The 19,516-nt window shown below is 43.1% G+C and overlaps 1 protein-coding gene and 1 long non-coding RNA gene across 2 annotated transcripts; one reads left to right on the forward strand and one right to left on the reverse strand.

Moving 5' to 3' along the window:
• Positions 1–1,302: 1,302 nt before the first annotated feature.
• On the forward strand, positions 1,303–8,235 carry LOC118359931 (solute carrier family 52, riboflavin transporter, member 3-A-like). Its single transcript, XM_035738863.2, has 4 exons — positions 1,303–1,528; positions 4,823–5,953; positions 6,178–6,301; positions 7,352–8,235. The coding sequence occupies exons 2-4, from the start codon at positions 4,935–4,937 to the stop codon at positions 7,562–7,564; spliced, it is 1,356 nt and encodes a 451-aa protein (XP_035594756.1). The 5' UTR covers positions 1,303–1,528; positions 4,823–4,934; the 3' UTR covers positions 7,565–8,235.
• A 2,368-nt stretch (positions 8,236–10,603) lies between these two features.
• On the reverse strand, positions 10,604–17,109 carry LOC118359932 (uncharacterized). The gene is made up of 2 exons (XR_004820779.2): positions 16,682–17,109; positions 10,604–11,335 (listed from the first exon to the last, which is right to left on the reverse strand). It is a non-coding gene; the product is annotated as an uncharacterized LOC118359932 (long non-coding RNA).
• Between the last annotated feature and the right edge of the window lie 2,407 nt (positions 17,110–19,516).

Genomic DNA, 19,516 nt, shown 5'->3' on the forward strand with positions numbered 1-19,516 from the left:
ACCCAAGCCATGAGGTCGAAGGAATTGTCCGTTGAGCTCCGAGACAGGATTGTGTCGAGACTCAGATCTGAGGAAGGGTACCAAAACATTTCTGCAGCATTGAAGATCCCCCAAGAACACAGTGGCCTCCATCATTCTTAAATGGAAGAAGTTTGGAACCGTCAAGACTTCCTAGAGCTGGCTGCCCAGGCCAAACTGAGCAATCGAGGGAGAAGGCCCTTGTTCAAGGAAATGACCAAGAACCCAATGATCACTGTGGCAGAGCTCCAGAGTTCCTCTGTGGAGATGGGATAACCTTCTAGAAGAACAATCATCTATGCAGCACTCCACCAATCAGGCCTTCATGGTAGAGTGGCCAGACAAAAGCCACTCCTCAGTAAAAGGCACATGGAGTTTGCCAAAAGGCACCTAAAGGGCTCTGAAACCAAGATTGAACTCTTTGGCGTGAATGCCAAGTGTCACGGTCACGTCTGGAGGAAACCAGGCACCACTCATCACCTGGCCAATACCATCCCTACATTGAAGCATGGTGGTGGCAACATCATGCTGTGGGGATTTTTTTCAGCGGCAGGGACTTGGAGACTAGTCAGGATTGAGGGAAAGATGAACGGAGCGAAATACAGCGAGATCCTTGATGAAAATCTGCTCCAGCTCGCTCAGTACCCCAGCCTGGGGCGACAGGACACACAGCCTAGACAATGCAGGAGTGGCTTCAGGTCAAGTCTCTGAATTTCCAGAAGCGAGAGCCCGTAATTGGCCCTGCAAGAGGGGCCCAGCCAGAGCCAGGACTTGAACCTGATCTAATATCTCTGGAGATAATTGAAAATAGCTGTGAAGCGTGCTCCCCATCCAACTTGACAGGGCTTGAGAGGATGGGAGAAACTCCCCAAATACAGGTGTTCCAATCTTGTAGCGTCATACCCAAGAAGGCTGTAATTGCTGCCTAAGGTGCTTCAACAAAGTACTGAGTAAAGGGTCTGAATACTTACGAATGTAAATGTAATATTTCTGATTTTTATTTGTAATACATTTGGTTAAATGTATATACCTGTTTTGCTTTATCATTATGGGGTATTGTGTGTAGATTGATGAGGGGGTAAAACAACTATTGAATCCATTTTAGAATAAGGATGTAAGGTAACAAAATGTGGAAAAAGTGAAGGGGTCAGAATACTTTCCCAAATGCACTGTAATTGTGGAATGAGAAAATGGACTGTAGGTCTCCCATTAGTCTCACGCGGCCGGGCTGGCGGAGGAATGGGACGTCCCATCTCTACTATGTCTGACTTTATGACTGTTGCACAGACTTAAAAAGGACACAGTTGGGTTTAATCTAACACGGTGGAGCTGACTGCTGGACTGGACTCTGAACTACCCACAAGGCAGTAGTTTCCTAGTTTATCCTCCAGCCTGCGTGTGAAGGAGAGAGGAAGCCGGTCACATTGTCCCAAAAAAGCTCTATATATGGGATGAGAGGGAGGAAGTTGGATTCCTCAATAGGACATCCACCCAGTGGCTCAAGAAACCTGTGAGTACAATTTTGAATCTTCTTGATTCCTATGAGTTGTTTAAAAATTGTTGTATTGTGCTCTAAAGTCAAGCAATGGAACAAAAATGAAAGCGTAAGTGTATCAATTTCATATATTGTAAAGGAGGCCTTTTTCAGGTAGATTCTGATGATCTATTCCTCTGACAAGAATAATAGTGATCAATATGAAGTTAAGGTTCTTGCACTCCCTTCACTTTAAAATATTATTTGTGTGAATTACTATAACACATCTGGGCTTTGTTAGCCAGGAAGATACACAGAATGTGATGGTATTAGCTCTGACATTGTCTAATTTGTTAGGCCCAATATCATGAAATTGTGTAAAAGCTAAACGCCTGTCTGATTTTTTCACTAGCAGAGATAGGAAACGAGCCGTGTAGACCGAATTGTGCAGTAGCAAAGTTGACCTTGTAAAAGGAGAGACTTGAGTTCCAGGATCCGGTCGAAGTAAACGTTTTAATACAGAGTTTTGGGTATAGGTGGTCATGTGAAAATGCAAAGGCTAATAGCACCAATAGCTGAGAAGCCACAACCAAGAATAGCATGGTGCAAATTATGCTTTTGAGTCTCGAGAATATATAGTCATTCTGAATTACGTATAGATGCATCTTAACAGACAATAGTTGATATGAAACGGATATAATTTCTAATTCAACAATGAAACATTTGCCACTTTGGGAACAGCATGTGATGTTCAGCAGCTTGAGCCAGTTCACGGTTTGGAGTGTCAGTGTCACGAGTTGAATTGTGTGTCCTGTGTGATCTAGGTGGTCATCAGGCATCTGGCTGGCCAGGCTGGCCCTCACTGCCTTGTGGCATGTTGTTTTTCTAGACCATGTGTTAGGGAAGTGAAAATGACTTCAGCTGGTTGACATGCGACTGTGTAGAGTAGACTGAAATACTTATCTGTTATATTGCTAGTATTGTCTCAAGGTTTCATGGGTCTCCTCAATGGTCTCATCTGTCTATTCATTTAAAATACAATACATCTGATAATCACTACTCCAGCTCCACAGTTAGGTAGATGTTCTTGACTTTGAGGTAATCAGTGTAACTAAATAACTAAACCAGTAATTTCAAAGTGTGAAGTGTGACATTTGCACCCTTGAGCAACACCCTGTGCATAAAATATAGGGCACACACAGGCTGCCCAATTATGATATTTTTTCCACGAATTGGTCTTTTGACCAATCACATCAGATATTTTCACATTAGATATTTCTCAGAGCTCATCTGATTGGTCAAAATACTAATTTGGTGAATTAAAAGATCAGAATTGGGCTACCTGTCTAAACACAGCCGAGAGCATCAGTTTAAATAGATCTGCTTATAACAGGTTGCTTCACCCTGTATGACTAAAGTGTAAAATAGCACAGTAAAAAGCTGTTTGGTTAAAAGTTAAAGATCAAATTCCAATGACAATAGGAATGCACTTTCAGTAACTAAGAACAGATTTGGTAAGCCCACAATAACAATGTGATATTTGCTCTTGGTTAATCATTATTGATGGTCCAGGCTATAGGTCAATGCCTACCAGTTGATATACCCTTTCAGAAAGATTTGGTACTACAGTACTGACATTAATACTTTTACTAGCATAATTATTGTCCTAGTCATTTGATCCTTAATCTACAGTGGGGCAAAAAAGTATTTAGTCAGCCACCAATTGTGCAAGTTATTCCACTTAAAAAGATGAGAGAGGCCTGTAATTTTCATCATAGGTACACTTCAACTAAGACAGACAAAATGAGAAAAAAATCCAGAAAATCACATTGTATTGTAGGATTTTTTATGAATTTATTTGCAAATTATGGTGGAAAATAAGTATTTGGTCAATAACAAAAGTTTATTTCAATACTTTGTTATATACCCTTTGTTGGCAATGACAGAGGTCAAACATTTTCTGTAAGTCTTCACAAGGTTTTCACACACTGTTGCTGGTATTTTGGCCCATTCCTCCATGTAGATCTCCTCTAGAGCAGTGATGCTTTGGGGCTGTTGCTCGGCAACACAGACTTTCAACTCCCTCCAAAGATTTTCTATGGGTTTGAGATCTGGAGACTGGCTAGGCCACTTCAGGACCTTGAAATGCGTCTTACGAAGCCGCTCCTTCGTTGCCCGGGCGGTGTGTTTGGGATCATTGTCATGCTGAAAGACCCAGCCACGTTTCATCTTCAATGCCCTTGCTGATGGAAGGAGGTTTTCACTCAAAATCTCACGAAACATGGCCCCATTCATTCTTTCCTTTACACGGATCAGTCGTCCTGGTCCCTTTGCAGAAAAACAGCCCCAAAGCATGATGTTTCCACCCCCATGCTTCACAGTAGGTATGGTGTTCTTTGGATGCAACTCAGCATTCTTTGTCCTCCAAACACGACGAGTTGAGTTTTTACCAAAAAGTTATATTTTGTTTTCATATGACATTCTCCCAATCTTCTTCTGGATCATCCAAATGTTCTCTAGCAAACTTCAGACGGGCCTGGACATGTACTGGCTTAAGCAGGGGGACACGTCTGGCACTGCAGGATTTGAGCCCTGGCGGCATAGTATGTTACTGATGGTAGGCTTTGTTACTTTGGTCCCAGCTCTCTGCAGGTCATTCACTAGGTCCCCCCGTGTGGTGGTGTGATCATTTTTACCCCACGGGGTGAGATCTTGCATGGAGCCCCAGATCGAGGGAGATTATCAGTGGTCTTGTATATCTTCCATTTCCTAATAATTGCTCCCACAGTTGATTTCTTCAAACCAAGCTGCTTACCTATTGCAGATTCAGTCTTCCCAGCCTGGTGCAGGTCTACAATTTTGTTTCTGGTGTCCTTTGACAGCTCTTTGGTCTTGGCCATAGTGGAGTTTGGAGTGTGACTGTTTGTGGACAGGTGTCTTTTATACTGATAACAAGTTCAAACAGGTGCCATTAATGGTGCCATTAATACAGGTAACGAGTGGAGGACAGAGGAGCCTCTTAAAGAAGGTCTGTGCGAGCTAGAAATCCTGCTTGTTTGTAGGTGACCAAATACTTATTTTCCACCATAATTTGCAAATAAATTCATAAAAAATCCTACAATGAGATTTTCTGGATTTTTTTTCTCATTTTGTCTGTCATAGTTGAAGTGTACCTATGATGAAAATGACAGGCCTCTCTCATCTTTTTAAGTGGGAGAACTTGCACAATTGGTGGCTGACTAAATACTTTTTTGCCCCACTGTAATCTTATCGTTTTAGCAGCAATGTCTTTCAGTATTACTGGTATCTCGATATTTCCTCTCTTTCTAGGCTCTGAAGGCTGGCCGGGTTGAAACTGTTCAGAGAGGTCTTCACTTCAGATCAGAAATTCCTCCAGAAGACTACCTCACCTGACCTGACTGGGACCAGCAACAATACAGCCATGTCTTTGCGGATCCATGTGCTGGCCTGCTGCTTCGGCCTGGGCTCCTGGGTGGCTGTCAATGGCCTGTGGGTGGAGCTCCCCCTCATCGTTAACACTCTCCCCGAGGGCTGGGAACTACCATCTTACCTGACCGTTATCATCCAGCTCGCCAACCTGGGACCTCTGCTGGTCACTCTCATGCACAAGCTGTGTCCGGGCCGTCTGAAGGAGAGAGTTGCCATCTACAGTGTGTTGTCCATAGGTGTCCTGGCCTGTATACTTCTGGCGTTCTACTGGGATGAGACCACAGTGGTGGCGGCGGCATCTCGGAGCACAGCCTTCTTTATCCTCACCTTTTTCCTGGCCTTGGTGGACTGCACCTCCTCTGTCACCTTCCTGCCCTTCATGATGCAGCTACCAGCCCACTACATCCCCACCTACTTCATTGGAGAAGGCCTGAGTGGCTTTATCCCTGGTCTGGTGGCTCTCGGCCAGGGCGTCGGCATGGCCAAGTGTGTGAATGCCACTCAGTCCTCTGGTAACCTCACTGAAGAGGATATGTACATTGTCCAGACCCAGTTTCTACCGCCCAACTTCTCCACCGAGGTGTTTTTCTTCTTCCTGGCGGCCATGATGTGCATCAGCCTGGCAGCATTCTCTGCACTAAACAGGCTCCCACGTACCTTTGAACTGTCCACGGAGAACTTGGTTCCAGACACTGACACAGTGGCGTCAGTCTGCTCCGGACTAGACAACCATGGAGCAGTGACTGAAGGGGAGAACTCAAACCCAAAATGCCACAGTAAGGAATCAGGTCAGGCCAGGCCACAGCTGGCTAAATCAGGCCACTCTATTTTTCAGTTAACTTTTATCTATTTCATGGTGGTCTGGGTGAATGGGGCGACTAACGGCCTCTTGACCTCGGTGCAGACATACTCCTGTATGCCCTACGGTAACCTGGCATATCACCTGTCGGCTGCTCTGGCATCCTGTGCCAATCCAGTGGCCTGTATAGTCGCCATGTTTTTTCCTAAAAGGTAAAACCTCAGTAACTCTCTATAAATGGATTATTATGGTTGAAATAGCTTTCCACTGTTAAAGGTTGACACATTTTACAGCATGCTAAGGTAAAACAAAATATGGCATATACTAGTATATGATAAAGTAATTCAGCTTTCCATCACCATCTCTGTGGTTATCTAGAATGTCTTTACTTCAGATACAGGTACCTAACCAGTTCCTGTTCTGAGTCTCTGTTTAGGTCACTAGTGCTCCTGGGTGTACTGTGTCTCATTGGATCAGTCTTTGGAGGATACAACATGGCAATGGCCACCATGAGTCCATGTCCACTACTACAAGGCTCCGCACTAGGAGAAGCCATCATAGTGAGTAACACACCACCTGTAGAGATACTGTAGGTCTCAGTCCAGGGACACTTTCTAAGAAAGGGTTGGCTCTCTGTCAGTTCATTGATCATTGTTATTGCAGAAAAGGAATAGTGACAAAGTTGTTGCTGTCATGTTTGGAAGATGCTATCACTTATTCTTTTCTGGAATACCTACCAATGATCTACAATAACTATACCGAGATAACATTTACATTTTAGTAATTTAGCAGACGCTTTTATCCAGAGAGACTTATCTTAAGATAGCTAGGTGGGACAACCACATATCTCAGTCATAGTAAATCCATTTTTCCTCAATAAAGTAGCTATCAGCAAAGTCAGTGCGAGCAGGAGGGGAGAAGTCAAGTGTGAGTATTAGTTTATAAAAGGCACTTGTTTTTGTTTGGGGGAGCTGATGTGGGATTATTTAAGATACTCTTTGAAGAGGTATGGTTTCAGATGTTTTCATAAAATGGGCTCTGCTGTCCTAGCTTCAGGGGGGTAGCTGGTTCCACCTTTGGGGTGCCAGGACAGAGAAGAGCTTTGACTGGGATGAGTGGGAGCTGCCGTCCTGTAGGTGGCAGAACGTATTGCTCGGGTTTGGGTGTAGGGTTTGAGCATAGCCTGAAGTTAGGGGGGGTAGTTCCTCATGCTGCCCTGAAGGCAAATACCATAGTTTTGTAGTGGATGTGAGCTTCAACTGCAACATACTGAAACAAAACAAACTATGCAAGAGATTTTGTTGTAGAGTTAGGATTCTATTGCATTGCCAGGCAGGACTCAGGCATGTACTCTACACAGACCGGTGCGCCATAACCAATGAGAGCTGAAGTAGGGCTGTATGCAAATTGACAATTGCCATATATGGATCTGTGCCATTCCCTTTGAACTGGACTGTTTGTACAACATCAACTTAAAGTGGGTACAACCTGAGTGTTCACAGTAAATGTGTGCCAGAAGTTGCACAGAAATTTCAGCAGACCTGAAATTTGCTTAGTGATGACATTTTTTTGAGGGAACATTGCTGATAATGTTACCTTGAAACCCTCAGGTGCTGTCGTGGGTCTTCTTCACAGGGATACTGTCTTATGTCAAGGTGATGGTGGGTGTCATCTTCAGAGATGAGAGCCACAGCGCCCTGGTGTGGTGTGGAGCAGCGGCACAGACAGGCTCTCTGCTGGGCTCTGCCATCATGTTCCCACTGGTAAATGTCTACAACCTGTTTCAGTCAGGAGACTTCTGTAACACCAAGTGCCCTTTATGACGGTGACCTATTCCTAAAACACTAACATAACCACGGGTAAGTAGCTTTGTCCAAGCCAGAATGGCCCATCTCATAGAACACTCCCAGGAAAGGACACTAGTACCTGCGAGTACGTATACTAACTGGGGTGGTGTGTGAATAATGTGGGGAATGAACAATGACTGGACAAGATTAGAGATTGGACTCTGAACATGCCTTCAAGAGCACTCTCTTCTGAGAGAGAAATCCACATAGATCAATGGACTAAAATATAACATTTCAAAATGTTGCTCAATTAATATTTGAAAATGTTTTATAAAGTGTGATTCACAACCCACGCTCAAGGTTAGCAATGATTGTTTAAAATGCCTGCCCTAGTAAGTGGGTCAAGCACCTTTGAAATACTTTCTGTGAATAGCCTCAATCTTTTCATCTTTATTGTGTTGTAGACTTTTTTGTTGTTGTTGGACAAAATCTTTATTCATTTTAAAATGTTGTTGTTGGGGTAGGCTACATGCACAAATTCACATCATTTAATAGTTAAGCTTAGACACACCTACTCATTCATGGGTTTTTCTTTATTTTTACTATTTTCTACATTGTAGAATAATAGTGAAGATATCAAAACTATGAAATAAGAAATCCTGTAGTAACCAAAAAATGGTTAAATAAAAGTCAGATTCTTCAAAGTAGCCACCCTTTGCCTTGATGACAGCTTTGTAGACTCTTGGCGTTCTCTCAACCAGCTTCATGAGGCAGTCACCTGGAATGCATTTCAATTAGCAGGCATGCCTTGACCTTTTAAGGATTGGACCCTTTTTTTCAATTTTCTCCTAAAATGACATACCCAAATCAAACTACCGGTAGCTCAGGACCTGAAGCAAGGATATGCAAATGTTTGATACAATTTGAAAGGAAATACTTAACGTTTGTGGAAATGTGAAATTAATGTAGGAGAATATAACACATTAGAGTTAGTAAAAGATCATACAAAATTTTTTATTTTTTTATTTTTTTGTAACATCAACTTTGAAATGCAAGAGAAAGGCCATAAGGCCATAAATTCCAGCCCAGGGGCAACTTAGATAATTTCGCCACTAGATGGCAGCAGTGTATGTGCAGTTAGCTTGCAGGTGACCGGTCCACCACAAGGAGTCTCTAGAGTCGTCTGTCCTCGGTTGGAACACTCACTACCTCTGGAAGCAAAGTCAGCACAAGAAGTGTTCATCGGGAGCTTCATGAAATGGTTTTCCATGGACGAGCAGCCGCACACAAGCCTAAGATCAACATGTGCAATGGCAAGCGTCAGCTGGAGTTGTGCAAAGCTTGCTGCCATAGGACTCTGGACCAGTGGGAACACGTTCTCTGGATTGATGAATCGCGCTTCACCATCTGGCAGTCTGACTGACAAATCTGGGTTTGCCGGATGCCAGGAGAACGCTACCTGCCCCAATGCATAGTGTCAACTGTAAAGTTTGGTGGAGGAGGAATAATGGTCTGGGGCTGTTTTTCATGGATCGGGCCAGGCCCCTTAGTTCCAGTGAAGGGAAATCTTAACGCTACAGCATACAATGACATTCTAGACAATTCTGTGTCCAACTTTATGGCAACAGTTTGGGGAAGCCCTTTCCAGTTTCAGCATGACAATGCCCCTGTGCACAAAGTGAGGTCCATACAGAAATGGTTTGTCAAGAAGACCTTGACTGGCCTGCACAGAGCCTTGATCTCAACCCCATCAAACAACTTTGGGATGAATTGGAACACTGACTGCGAGACAGGCCCAATAGCCCTACATCAGTGCTCGACCACACTAATGGTCTTGTGGCTGATTGGAAGCAAGTCCCCGCAGCAATGTTCCAACATCTAGTGGAAAGCCTTCCCAGAACAGTGGAGGTTGTTAAAGGAGCAAAGGTTTACAGAGTCAAGTATATTTTTCAAGGCCTCAATTGTTCTTTGTCACGTACCATTCATTCTCACTGTTGATAATTCCAATGTTATAACTTAATAGTAATAATAGTAACTGTATCCACTGGCGAATTGGGAGAGAGTGAGGTGAATGCCATATAAGAGCCAACATCTTTCTTTCTGGCAGTGCTGCCTGACAGCAGTAATTGTCTCTGATTTATTGAGTCATTAAGTAACATAGTAGATGCAAAGCATTGAATATTTACATTCATGCACTTTGAAATGGAGTAACTTTGACCCAGAAGCATTTAACTGCAGGGCAATCACACACCCTATGAAGGAATGTGCCTACCTGATTTAGGGGACACAGTGAACAGTCGGGGCAAATTTCATCTTAAAACGTTTCATTGGTGGTAAATACAATCTGTTAACAAACTTCAATGTATAAGGTGATGGTTCGGATTATGGGATGCCAAAGTCATATTTTTCATATTCTGTTCGAGTTAAAGGGTTGTTCATATTCACTTAGATCTGTGGACCATAATTATTTGAATGGCTCGCTCAGAATATGAGCTTTCAAAAAGTTGTTTATATAGTATAGAGATCAGCCCCTTTGGGAGTCCAGGTTCAGTAGTTGGGTCTCCCAAGGGACTCCATAGACCAGCATAGTTGACCTAAGTTGTACATATAGAAAAAAATGAGTTGCCTGTAATGTGCCTTTCAAATTTTGGAGTGTTCTCAAACCATTACTGTCCTTGATAACAGCAAGGATACAGATTCCACATTTGGACTATTGGGGGGAATGCAAAAGGCTACCCTCAAAGATCGCAAGGCGTTATAGTGAAACATTGAAGTATGGGCATGCCATTTTGATTCTCAGTTACATTGTTTTCAAATGTTGTGCCAAATAGAGATTGCTTAAGCAATAATGGCACCAAACCGTAGTTTACATTGTTTAACGGATATATTGGTTAAGACAAACACTTCCATGGCAATAGGAGACATTATATTTCTCTATATCCACAGCCAGGGGGCAGAAGAATCATGTCTAAACCAATTTAGGATGGTTGACTTTTTTCATACATGTATGATTATTTTAAACCAAGTTAAATATTTGGAATAAGCAGAATCCAGATTCACTCAAAATCAAGTCAGTTAAGTAAATAACACCTTATTAAATCAATTATTAAACAGACACAAGACTGTTTATCAGACAGATGATGTCACCTTGTATTGCTACTAGTGAACCCACTGGGTTGTTTGCTGTGTGTAATGTTTCCCATTGCAACTTATGATGGCATCACTATACCGTGTCAGAAAAAAGTGCCTACAATTCTTTGCATTCCTCTGGCACCCCAGCAGATTCTCTGAACACAAAGTACATTTAATTACACTTTGTCCATTTAACACTGCTTGTATAACGACTTTAATATCTCTATGTTTTTGTGTGTCTGTGAAAGTTTTCAAGAGCTTTCCGTGTAAGATCATCATGTGACTTGCACTGTTGATTGTTTTTGTAAATACAATACAGATCACACAACGTCATGTGTTCACTCACATACAATGTGGCTTCGAGACATACTGTGGCTATCATGTATGTCTGAGAATTCGATTCCTGCAGATTACAGCACCTTCTCTCAGGAGGATGCTGCTCTTCCATGGGAAGCGTGATGTCCCCATCGGCAGCTGTTGTTCCTTCAGTCTCTATCCCGCTATCCCCTTCCCCTCAGACGAGTGGAGGACCACAAATAGGTCCCCCCAGCAGCCCCAGGTCTGAGGAGAAGCCCAGGGAGGGGGTTACTAATGAAGGGAGGTCAGAGTAGAGTAGGCAGTCAGTTGGCTGTTGGCCCTGTCGCTGGTCACTTGGGAGCTTCGCTGACCCCGGCACTGAGTAAAAACAAAAACGAAAGAGGGCAATGATTATCCCCACCCTGCCTCTGGGTCAGCTGAGGATCAGGCGAAGAGCAGATGTGACTTTCTCTCTTGGATTTGAGGAAAGGAAACCGCCTTTTCCTGAAATCACTGCAGTGGTTTACTCACATTGTTGACAATGAATAAGCCTGAGCTATTTTATCATTAGTGGATTATATCATGTAAAAGAAAAATGTAAAGGTAGTTTAAGATAAAGTATTACATGAAGTTGAAGATTAATCAGAATTTCTTTTTTTATTTGATATAAAAGCTCCTTTTTTGTTTTGGGCACTTACACAGCTTGTTACGCACAATTCACTGCATCTTGCATGCAAATGTCGTTCCGCTTTGCTTCACAACGACCATGAATATCTCAGTGCAACTAAGAGGTTTTCTGCGAGCTTCATTAGCTGAATTCCTTGATTGGCCTGGGCTTTTGTGGCGAGGCATTGACAAGGCAGCACAAAGCAGCAGCAGCAAAATAAAAAAGTGTATCATTTTCATCAGATGGCCCATCGCTTCTCCAGCTGGACAGGAGGGGCTACGGCCACCTGGATTCCCTGTCTTGGTCCTGTGAGATCCTGCAGTCTCCTCTGCCATGCGAGGACTCCACTTACTACGCCACTGAGAGGCCCATCTGGTCGGGACGACACCTCCCAGTGTGGACCCCCACCCTCACACCCATAAAGAACCCCCACCCTCACACCCAAACGAACCCACACCCCACTGAACCACCACCCTACCCAGCCGCTTCCCCTCCCAGCTCCCAGCTAAATGAGCAGCGCGTCAAATTGAATAGGGAATTTACCCTCTTTAATTAACAGAATCAGAGGATGAATTCAGAGAGCTATGACACAATGAACTCTAAACCACCACTCTAAATAAATATCCTATCTGACTAGTTGCTGAATCCACAGATATGTCACCTGTGCCTGACACTGTAACTGTGATTATATGATCCCCTTTGTAAAGTTGGTAAAACAACAGTCATTTAAGAATTCATGATTAACATTAATACTCAAATTTACTAACCAGCTAAAAAGTAGCATAATTAGACTAGTAAAATGATAAAGCTGTTTTGTCAAAATGTCAACAAAATCTAGAATGTGGGGGAAATTTGCATGGGGACATTTTTGCTTGAGCAAACCCAGATGGAGACAAATGCTGGCAGCTGATATTCAGGTGAACAGCTTGTGGAAACCAATTGCTGATGCATGCAGACAATCAAGTGACAGACACACAAGGAAATATTCAGACATTAGTACTTCAATAAGTACGCCCCATCTCCTATCAATTTCTATTTAAATAATGCTATCCCATAAAATTTGATTGAACGTTACAGCCCTCTGTCATTTCCCTATATTCTCTCCCTGTAGACAGCAGTGCTCATGCCTGCTCTTCTTTTTCCATCAGCCGATATTGATGTTGGTTTAATGAAGTGCCTACTGCTCCACTCTTGGAAGGGACAAGTCTGTCAGCATATGTAAATGCTTCCTGCTTGTCAATGTGGCAGGGGGTTCTGCAGGGGTCAGCATGCACCCACCAACCCCCTCTCTGGGAACCCTTTGTTCTGGGGGCTGACTGTGCCATATGTGGGGACCAATGATAGAGATGCACAGCAGGGAGGAGGGGAAAACTTGTTACGCTGTTGTAGAGAGCTAATTACTACACTTACCTAGTTGATAGAAGAGCGCTCATGAGTGAGTAACTAAATAGACAAATGTTTCACCTATTCTTCATGGATGTCTGAAAGCATGTTTACTAAAATGTCAGTGATTTGGACTGTAGTTAAATTCTTACGGCACTTTGATGATCACTGTTTGGGAAAAGTTTTTTCTCATTTTGTAACCATAAACAGGTACAAATGGTAGATAACAGGAATATAAAGTAAAATCCTCACAGTGCTTCTTTGCATTGTACTGTGCAATTCAAAGGTCATTGACTGGTTCATGGTACCTGACTGCCAGCCCCATAACCTTGAGATGAGAAATTATTTGTGAAAATGTTGATTCCTCTGTTAGTTCCTGGGTTGAACCTCACCTGACTGGGCCTGATGTTGATGTTGACACAACTTTCATTCATTATAAATGATATCATTATAATGTATAGCTTCCCTGATATGTGTCCCAAATGGCACCCTATTCCCTAAATAGTGCACTACTTTTGACCAGAGCGCTATGTGAATAGGGTGCCCCTTGGGACACAAATCTCTGTTCCTAATGCTCCGAGTTATGTGATGAGGCATTGGCTGTCTGTGCTACATCAATGAGTACAGGATGAGTAGCCAGGCTAGCATTGATGCAGTGGCACAGTTGACATGCCAGGCTGTGCTCAATAAAGCAGCGGACTCTGGAGACCATGGACAGTACCAAGCAGCATACTGTACTGCAAGCAGTAATGTGGTGAGAGATCCCATAAGGGTCAAAGGACCTGTGGATTATGGTGACCGGCTTCCATTACCTAGGACCATTTGATCTTTCTGTGGACCACCTGCAGAATTAGCTAACCATTTCCCACACGGCGATGTGATGATCATGGGTTAAGATTTAGCTATATAAGCATTATGACCATTCCCTGTAAAACTAGTTTTTATATCTATGGTAATCAACAATAGAAGCATTGAGTTATTGATCGCTACTCTGATGGGTCCAGTAAGGGATGATTTGGGGCAACAATATTGGATGCCCCTTTTGGATACCCATATGATGATGGGGATTTTGACCCCCCTTTAACACTGAGTGCTCTCTCGTTGCATGGATCCCCCCCCACCCCCCCTTCCCCTACAGCACCCCCCTTGACCAGTCTGGCACAGCTGCTGGGAGTTGCCAATCCTGGCCGAGGCTGAGCTATAGGCCCTTTGTCTGTGGGGCCAGTCAAGTGGAAAATGGCCACTACAGAGAGACCACTTCAGAGAGCCGTCACCCTTTGAAGGGGATTGATGGCCTTTGACAGCCACAGTGTTAACATGGAGCACATAGGAACACAGCACGGCTATTATTGTGTTTACCAGTGCAGGGGGAGAAAAGAGAGGATAAAGGGAGACCCCCTTGGTTGATATTTGCAGCCAACAGAGACAAGGGGATTGTCTTACAGACAAGCATCACAGACAGATGACGTATGATATCTGACAGCCAGGTATAGCTGTATATCATATTTGCATAATATCTGCTGCTCCATTGGTACTGTAAACAAACCACTCGTCTGCTGAATGATATGTCCTCAACCAGGCCATCGTAGTAATATTAGGGACGGTTCGAAAACAAATGCACCCCCCTTCCCAAGGTAAAAAAAAATCTTGACATGACCCCCCCGCACTGTAAATTAAATGTGCACACCCTCCCCCTCATTGAATTAGCTCAAAATAATGTTTACGACCACAAATAACAATAACTGTACCAACCTTGTGCTTATAAATGTGGATATCGACGTTGCCACTACAGCATGTTTTTGTAGTGGCAGTTTGATGCCACACATGGTTACGGGCCAGAAGGTTGGTGGTTCTTCGACTACTCACGCTCTCTGCCTGTGTCATTACACTACGATCAAAGCCAGCTGCAGACAATGATCAGCTAGAGGAAATCAGATTTTCAACATTTTGATGGTATATTTATAATTACAGTGAGCTCCAAAAGTATTGCTGTTTTGTCTCTGTAATCTAGAGTTTTGGATTTGAAATGATACAATGACTATGAGGTTGAAGTGCAGGCTGTCAGCTTTAATTTGAGGATATTTCCAAGTTTCTACTGTCACAAGCTTGATGTAGTCATTGCATGCTAGTGTAACAGTACAACTTTAAACCGTCCCCTCGCCCATACCCGGGCGCGAACCAGGGACCTTCTGCGCACAACGACAACAGTCACCCTCGAAGCATCGTTACCCATCGCTCCACAAAAGCCGCGGCTCTTGCAGAGCAAGGGGAACTACTACTTCAAGGTCTCAGAGCAAGTGACGTAACCGATTGAAACGCTACTTAGCGCACACCGCTAACTAAGCTAGCCGTTTCACATCCGTTACACTCACCCCCCTTTTGACCTTCCTCCTTTTTCCGCAGCAACCAGTAATCCGGGTCACGGCACCAATGTAACAGTACAACTTTAAACCGTCCCCTCGCCCATACCCGGGCGCGAACCAGGGACCTTCTGCGCACAACGACAACAGTCACCCTCGAAGCATCGTTACCCATCGCTCCACAAAAGCCGCGGCTCTTGCAGAGCAAGGGGAACTACTACTTCAAGGTCTCAGAGCAAGTGACGTAACCGATTGAAACGCTACTTAGCGCACACCGCTAACTAAGCTAGCCGTTTCACATCCGTTACACTAGGAATATGAGACCAAATACTTAACCTTTTACTACTTTAATAGTAATGTACATATAAGTGAATTTGTCCCAATACTTTTGGTCCCCTGAAATGGTGGGACAATTCATTTGTATGGTGTATGGTGCCAATGCACCATACAACCAATAAGCAAAGCATACAAACTTCGGGCACTTCAACATCAAGGTTAGCATTTTCAACACCACAATCAAATAGACTAAGTCAATCTCGACAAACAGAAAATACATCCCTCCCTACCTTGTCCCCAATATTGAAGGCTTGGCTATATGGAGTACCACCGGTATGAGTCATAAAACCCGGGAAATGGTTCCAATCGTTATTTCACCATTCATTTTTCCATATGGGATTTTAGAACTACTGTATATTAAGGTCTATGTTTCATGTAGGCTTACCCTGGCATTACGTTTTGATAACCGCGCAAATATTTAACTTTTATCAATAATTAGTATTGCACATTTTGGGAAGTAAATTGAGGTGAAAATATACCAAATGTACCTAGTCGAAGAGAGAATTACACGGCTATCAAAACGTCACGCCAAGGTAAGCCTACACCAAACATACAATTTATTCGAATTTGTTGTAAAATTCACGACGTGAAAAACGAATGGCGGAAAAAACCATTGCGAACATTTCCGTGTTTTTATGGGTATTATGACGTGTCCACTGTTGCGGACTATTGAAGCAGGTCCTATGTGCGCAGTAAGCTTTCCAGAATAATTGGGACTGTTTAGAGCCACATTATTAAAGCACGATTTGGGAGAATTATGATCTGCAACGAACAGCGCATCTCAGTATCAGAAGTCAAATTATAGCCAGACTGACTTGTTACAATGCCTTCTAGAACGTATACATTGTTGAGAGTAGACCCACAACTGACCTATATGGAATAAATTGAATTAAATGTTCAAATCACAGGACTTTGCGCTGTTATTCAAATGTCATTATTCACTGCTATTTACAGCCTAGAGGATAATTTTGTACTCACTTGTTGTAGGCTAGTCGAGATAATTTAATTGTTCCTAAACAAGATCAATGGGGGAGCTTTTTGAGTTGCGTGTCTCACGTCTTCAATGTTTTTTCATGCGCAATGACGTACCTGGCCACTTCGCTGCCTATCAGCTATTTCTCGTTGTTCTCGTGGATTTTTAATTGCAGCTTTTAATGATTTTAGTTGTGGTATGATTGCTAGTTAGCCCATTGCCGATCTGGACAAACGACCACCTACCACTATTTTCACTATGAATGGTGGATAGAAGGCAGACTAGACAGTTAGACTGGTAGACTATATTGACCTGTGGTATATTTAGCGCATAATGCATAATGGAAGTAGCAAAACACTTCGATAGGGGAAGCGCATGTAAGCAGATTTGGAAATTTGGCTTGGATGGAAGAAATTATATAATAACACACTGTCCCTTGGTTATATAGGTTACAGTGAAACGTCTCAGCTGGTGTGCTTACAGTTGGTTAATTATTTACCCCATTTCCAATGTGTAGAGCCGCTGAATGTGCAACAGTGATTATATCTGCAACAAATGGTCTTGCTACGGTATGTCATTATCCAGATTCTCAGTAGTTTGGCCATTTTCTGCCACAGATGCCACTGTTGTATTACATCTCACATGAGTTTGTCTGGGGGGCTAATATGGGTTTACTAGAAAAGAGCAGGAGGCATCATTGTGTTAAAGCTCACCTGATCTCAGTCGTATGGCAGTTCCACCTTCTCACAGGTCCCTCTACTCAGGGCCCTGCCTCAGGGTGGTCCATCTGGGGGGATATATAGTTAGGCTTTCATTATCTCCCTCAGGTTTAAGATCTCTCCCACTCCCCAGGTTATGGAACTGATGTCTGAAGTGGGTGAGGGTGGTAACATAATACACAGAGACGGTAGTTGGCACAAACTTATTCTTAGACATCCATTGGAATGCAGCCACCAAGTCCCACTTTATTCATGCACAATTTTACCTGGTAAAAAACAGTGAGACATCTGATCTGGAAAACATCCCAAAACCGTAGCTTACCTTGCATAACTTTATTTATTATTTTCTGCTGAGGCAGAGTTTTCCTCTTTGTCCTTGAGCACCTGCTGGTGTTATCTTCTCCTATAGTGTTCATTGTCAGAGGCTTTTGATGGTGCTGTGTTGTATGGCTTGAGTGTGCTTTGCATGGGAAGTTCTGTGTGTGTGTCACACAGCACAAATGTATAGGTCTTTGAAAGAAAAATATTTCAACAACGATCCAAAAGGGTTTGCTGTGATTTTGGACTGTGGCGTGTATGCCTCTTTCTAAACAGGTTAGGGAACAGGACCACAGGTACTGGTTTATCCACCAGCCCACCCCTGACGACAGTGGTGCTTTGCATTAATGGCCAGATCAATGAATAAAGCTGTCTATTTGGACTCAGTTCAAGGGAAATGTCCTTGCGTGGTCTTCACCTTTCTGATTGAAATGATGAACTTTGATACCTGGTATCCAACAGAGGACCTTGAGCGCTCAATAAAAAGTGAATGGTCTTTTCAAGGTTCGGTGATTTACTTTCTCATTCATTTATTTAGTTGCCTTCTCAATTCCTGAAACATTATGCCTATAAGCAGAATGATTGAAGATAAGAAACAAAGTACGTATTATGTTCATGTTGCTCTGTGATAATGTTCACTTTCCCTGCCGCACTCACTTTACTATGATTTACTTCATTATGTGGATAGATATAGGATGCATGAAATAATGTAATATGCTAATTTGACATCTGCATACTGCCATGGCTCGGTGCCAGCTATAAAAGGACAAGAACACAATCACACTCTCTTTGATGACGACAATTGGCAAAGTCCCCAACCCTTAAAGTGACCTGCTCTGCTGTTGCTGAATGAATCCAGTGGGGAAAGAGTGCACTCAGTATATCTATAGTACAGGGCCTAGATTCACACTGTCCAGCAGAGCAGACAGTGTCCTTGAGAGTTAATGCCCTATTAGTTTATCTAACAGTTTAACTTGATCCTGTTTTCTTTCACAGCATTTATAGATCGCATTTTGAACTTTGTTTATGATTATGGATAGATAATCAAAAGCATTGGGGGATATCTTGACAAGTTATTTAAATGTGTGCCTCCCAAACATGCATTTCAGCAAATGCTAGTGAGGACAGACAACAATCCCATTGAGAAATTAGCAGCCAGCCCCCTACCAACGACTCTCTGTTGTTTATGAATAATTCAGCTGTCAGAGAGAGGTGAAGGCTGGAAGACCTTGTCACTGACGTTTGACTAAGCACACTGTGGCCTGAGGGGGACACTCTAAACCTGAGAGATTGGTTCTGCTTAGTTTCTCCCAGATTCTAATGCATACTCTGCTGATGTGACCGACTGGGTTATGTTATCAACTGGGTTGAAACCTGGGTCTCTGGTGTGCCAAAAGAAAGTGTTAGCCTGCTGATCTAAAGCCTAGGTTTTTACCAGGGACCAGAAAGTTTCTGGATGTAAACTGAAATGTGGATTAACCACTAAAGTCCCACTGAAAGTCTGCTTGAAAAGTCAGTTGATTATCATCACAACAATGATCCAAATAGATTATACAGATGACTTGGGCAAGTGTAAGTTATTTTTACATGAAATAATTATATTTGCTGTTGTGCGGTTGCTGCCAAATTACTGTAAGTGCTGTGTGTTAGCCTGGCCTGATTAATCATATTAAACCTGTTGTCATTATGACCTTTAGGTCAGTCAGAGACAACTCTTCCTTTCTTACTCCCTCTCTCCCTGCTCCCCTCTCCCTTCTCCCTCTCTCTCTCCCTGCCTCCATATGCCTTTCCCCCTCTCCATCT

This window comes from Oncorhynchus keta, chromosome 27 (assembly GCF_023373465.1).
Source record: "Oncorhynchus keta strain PuntledgeMale-10-30-2019 chromosome 27, Oket_V2, whole genome shotgun sequence".
In the NCBI taxonomy this organism is placed as follows: Eukaryota; Metazoa; Chordata; class Actinopteri; order Salmoniformes; family Salmonidae; genus Oncorhynchus; species Oncorhynchus keta.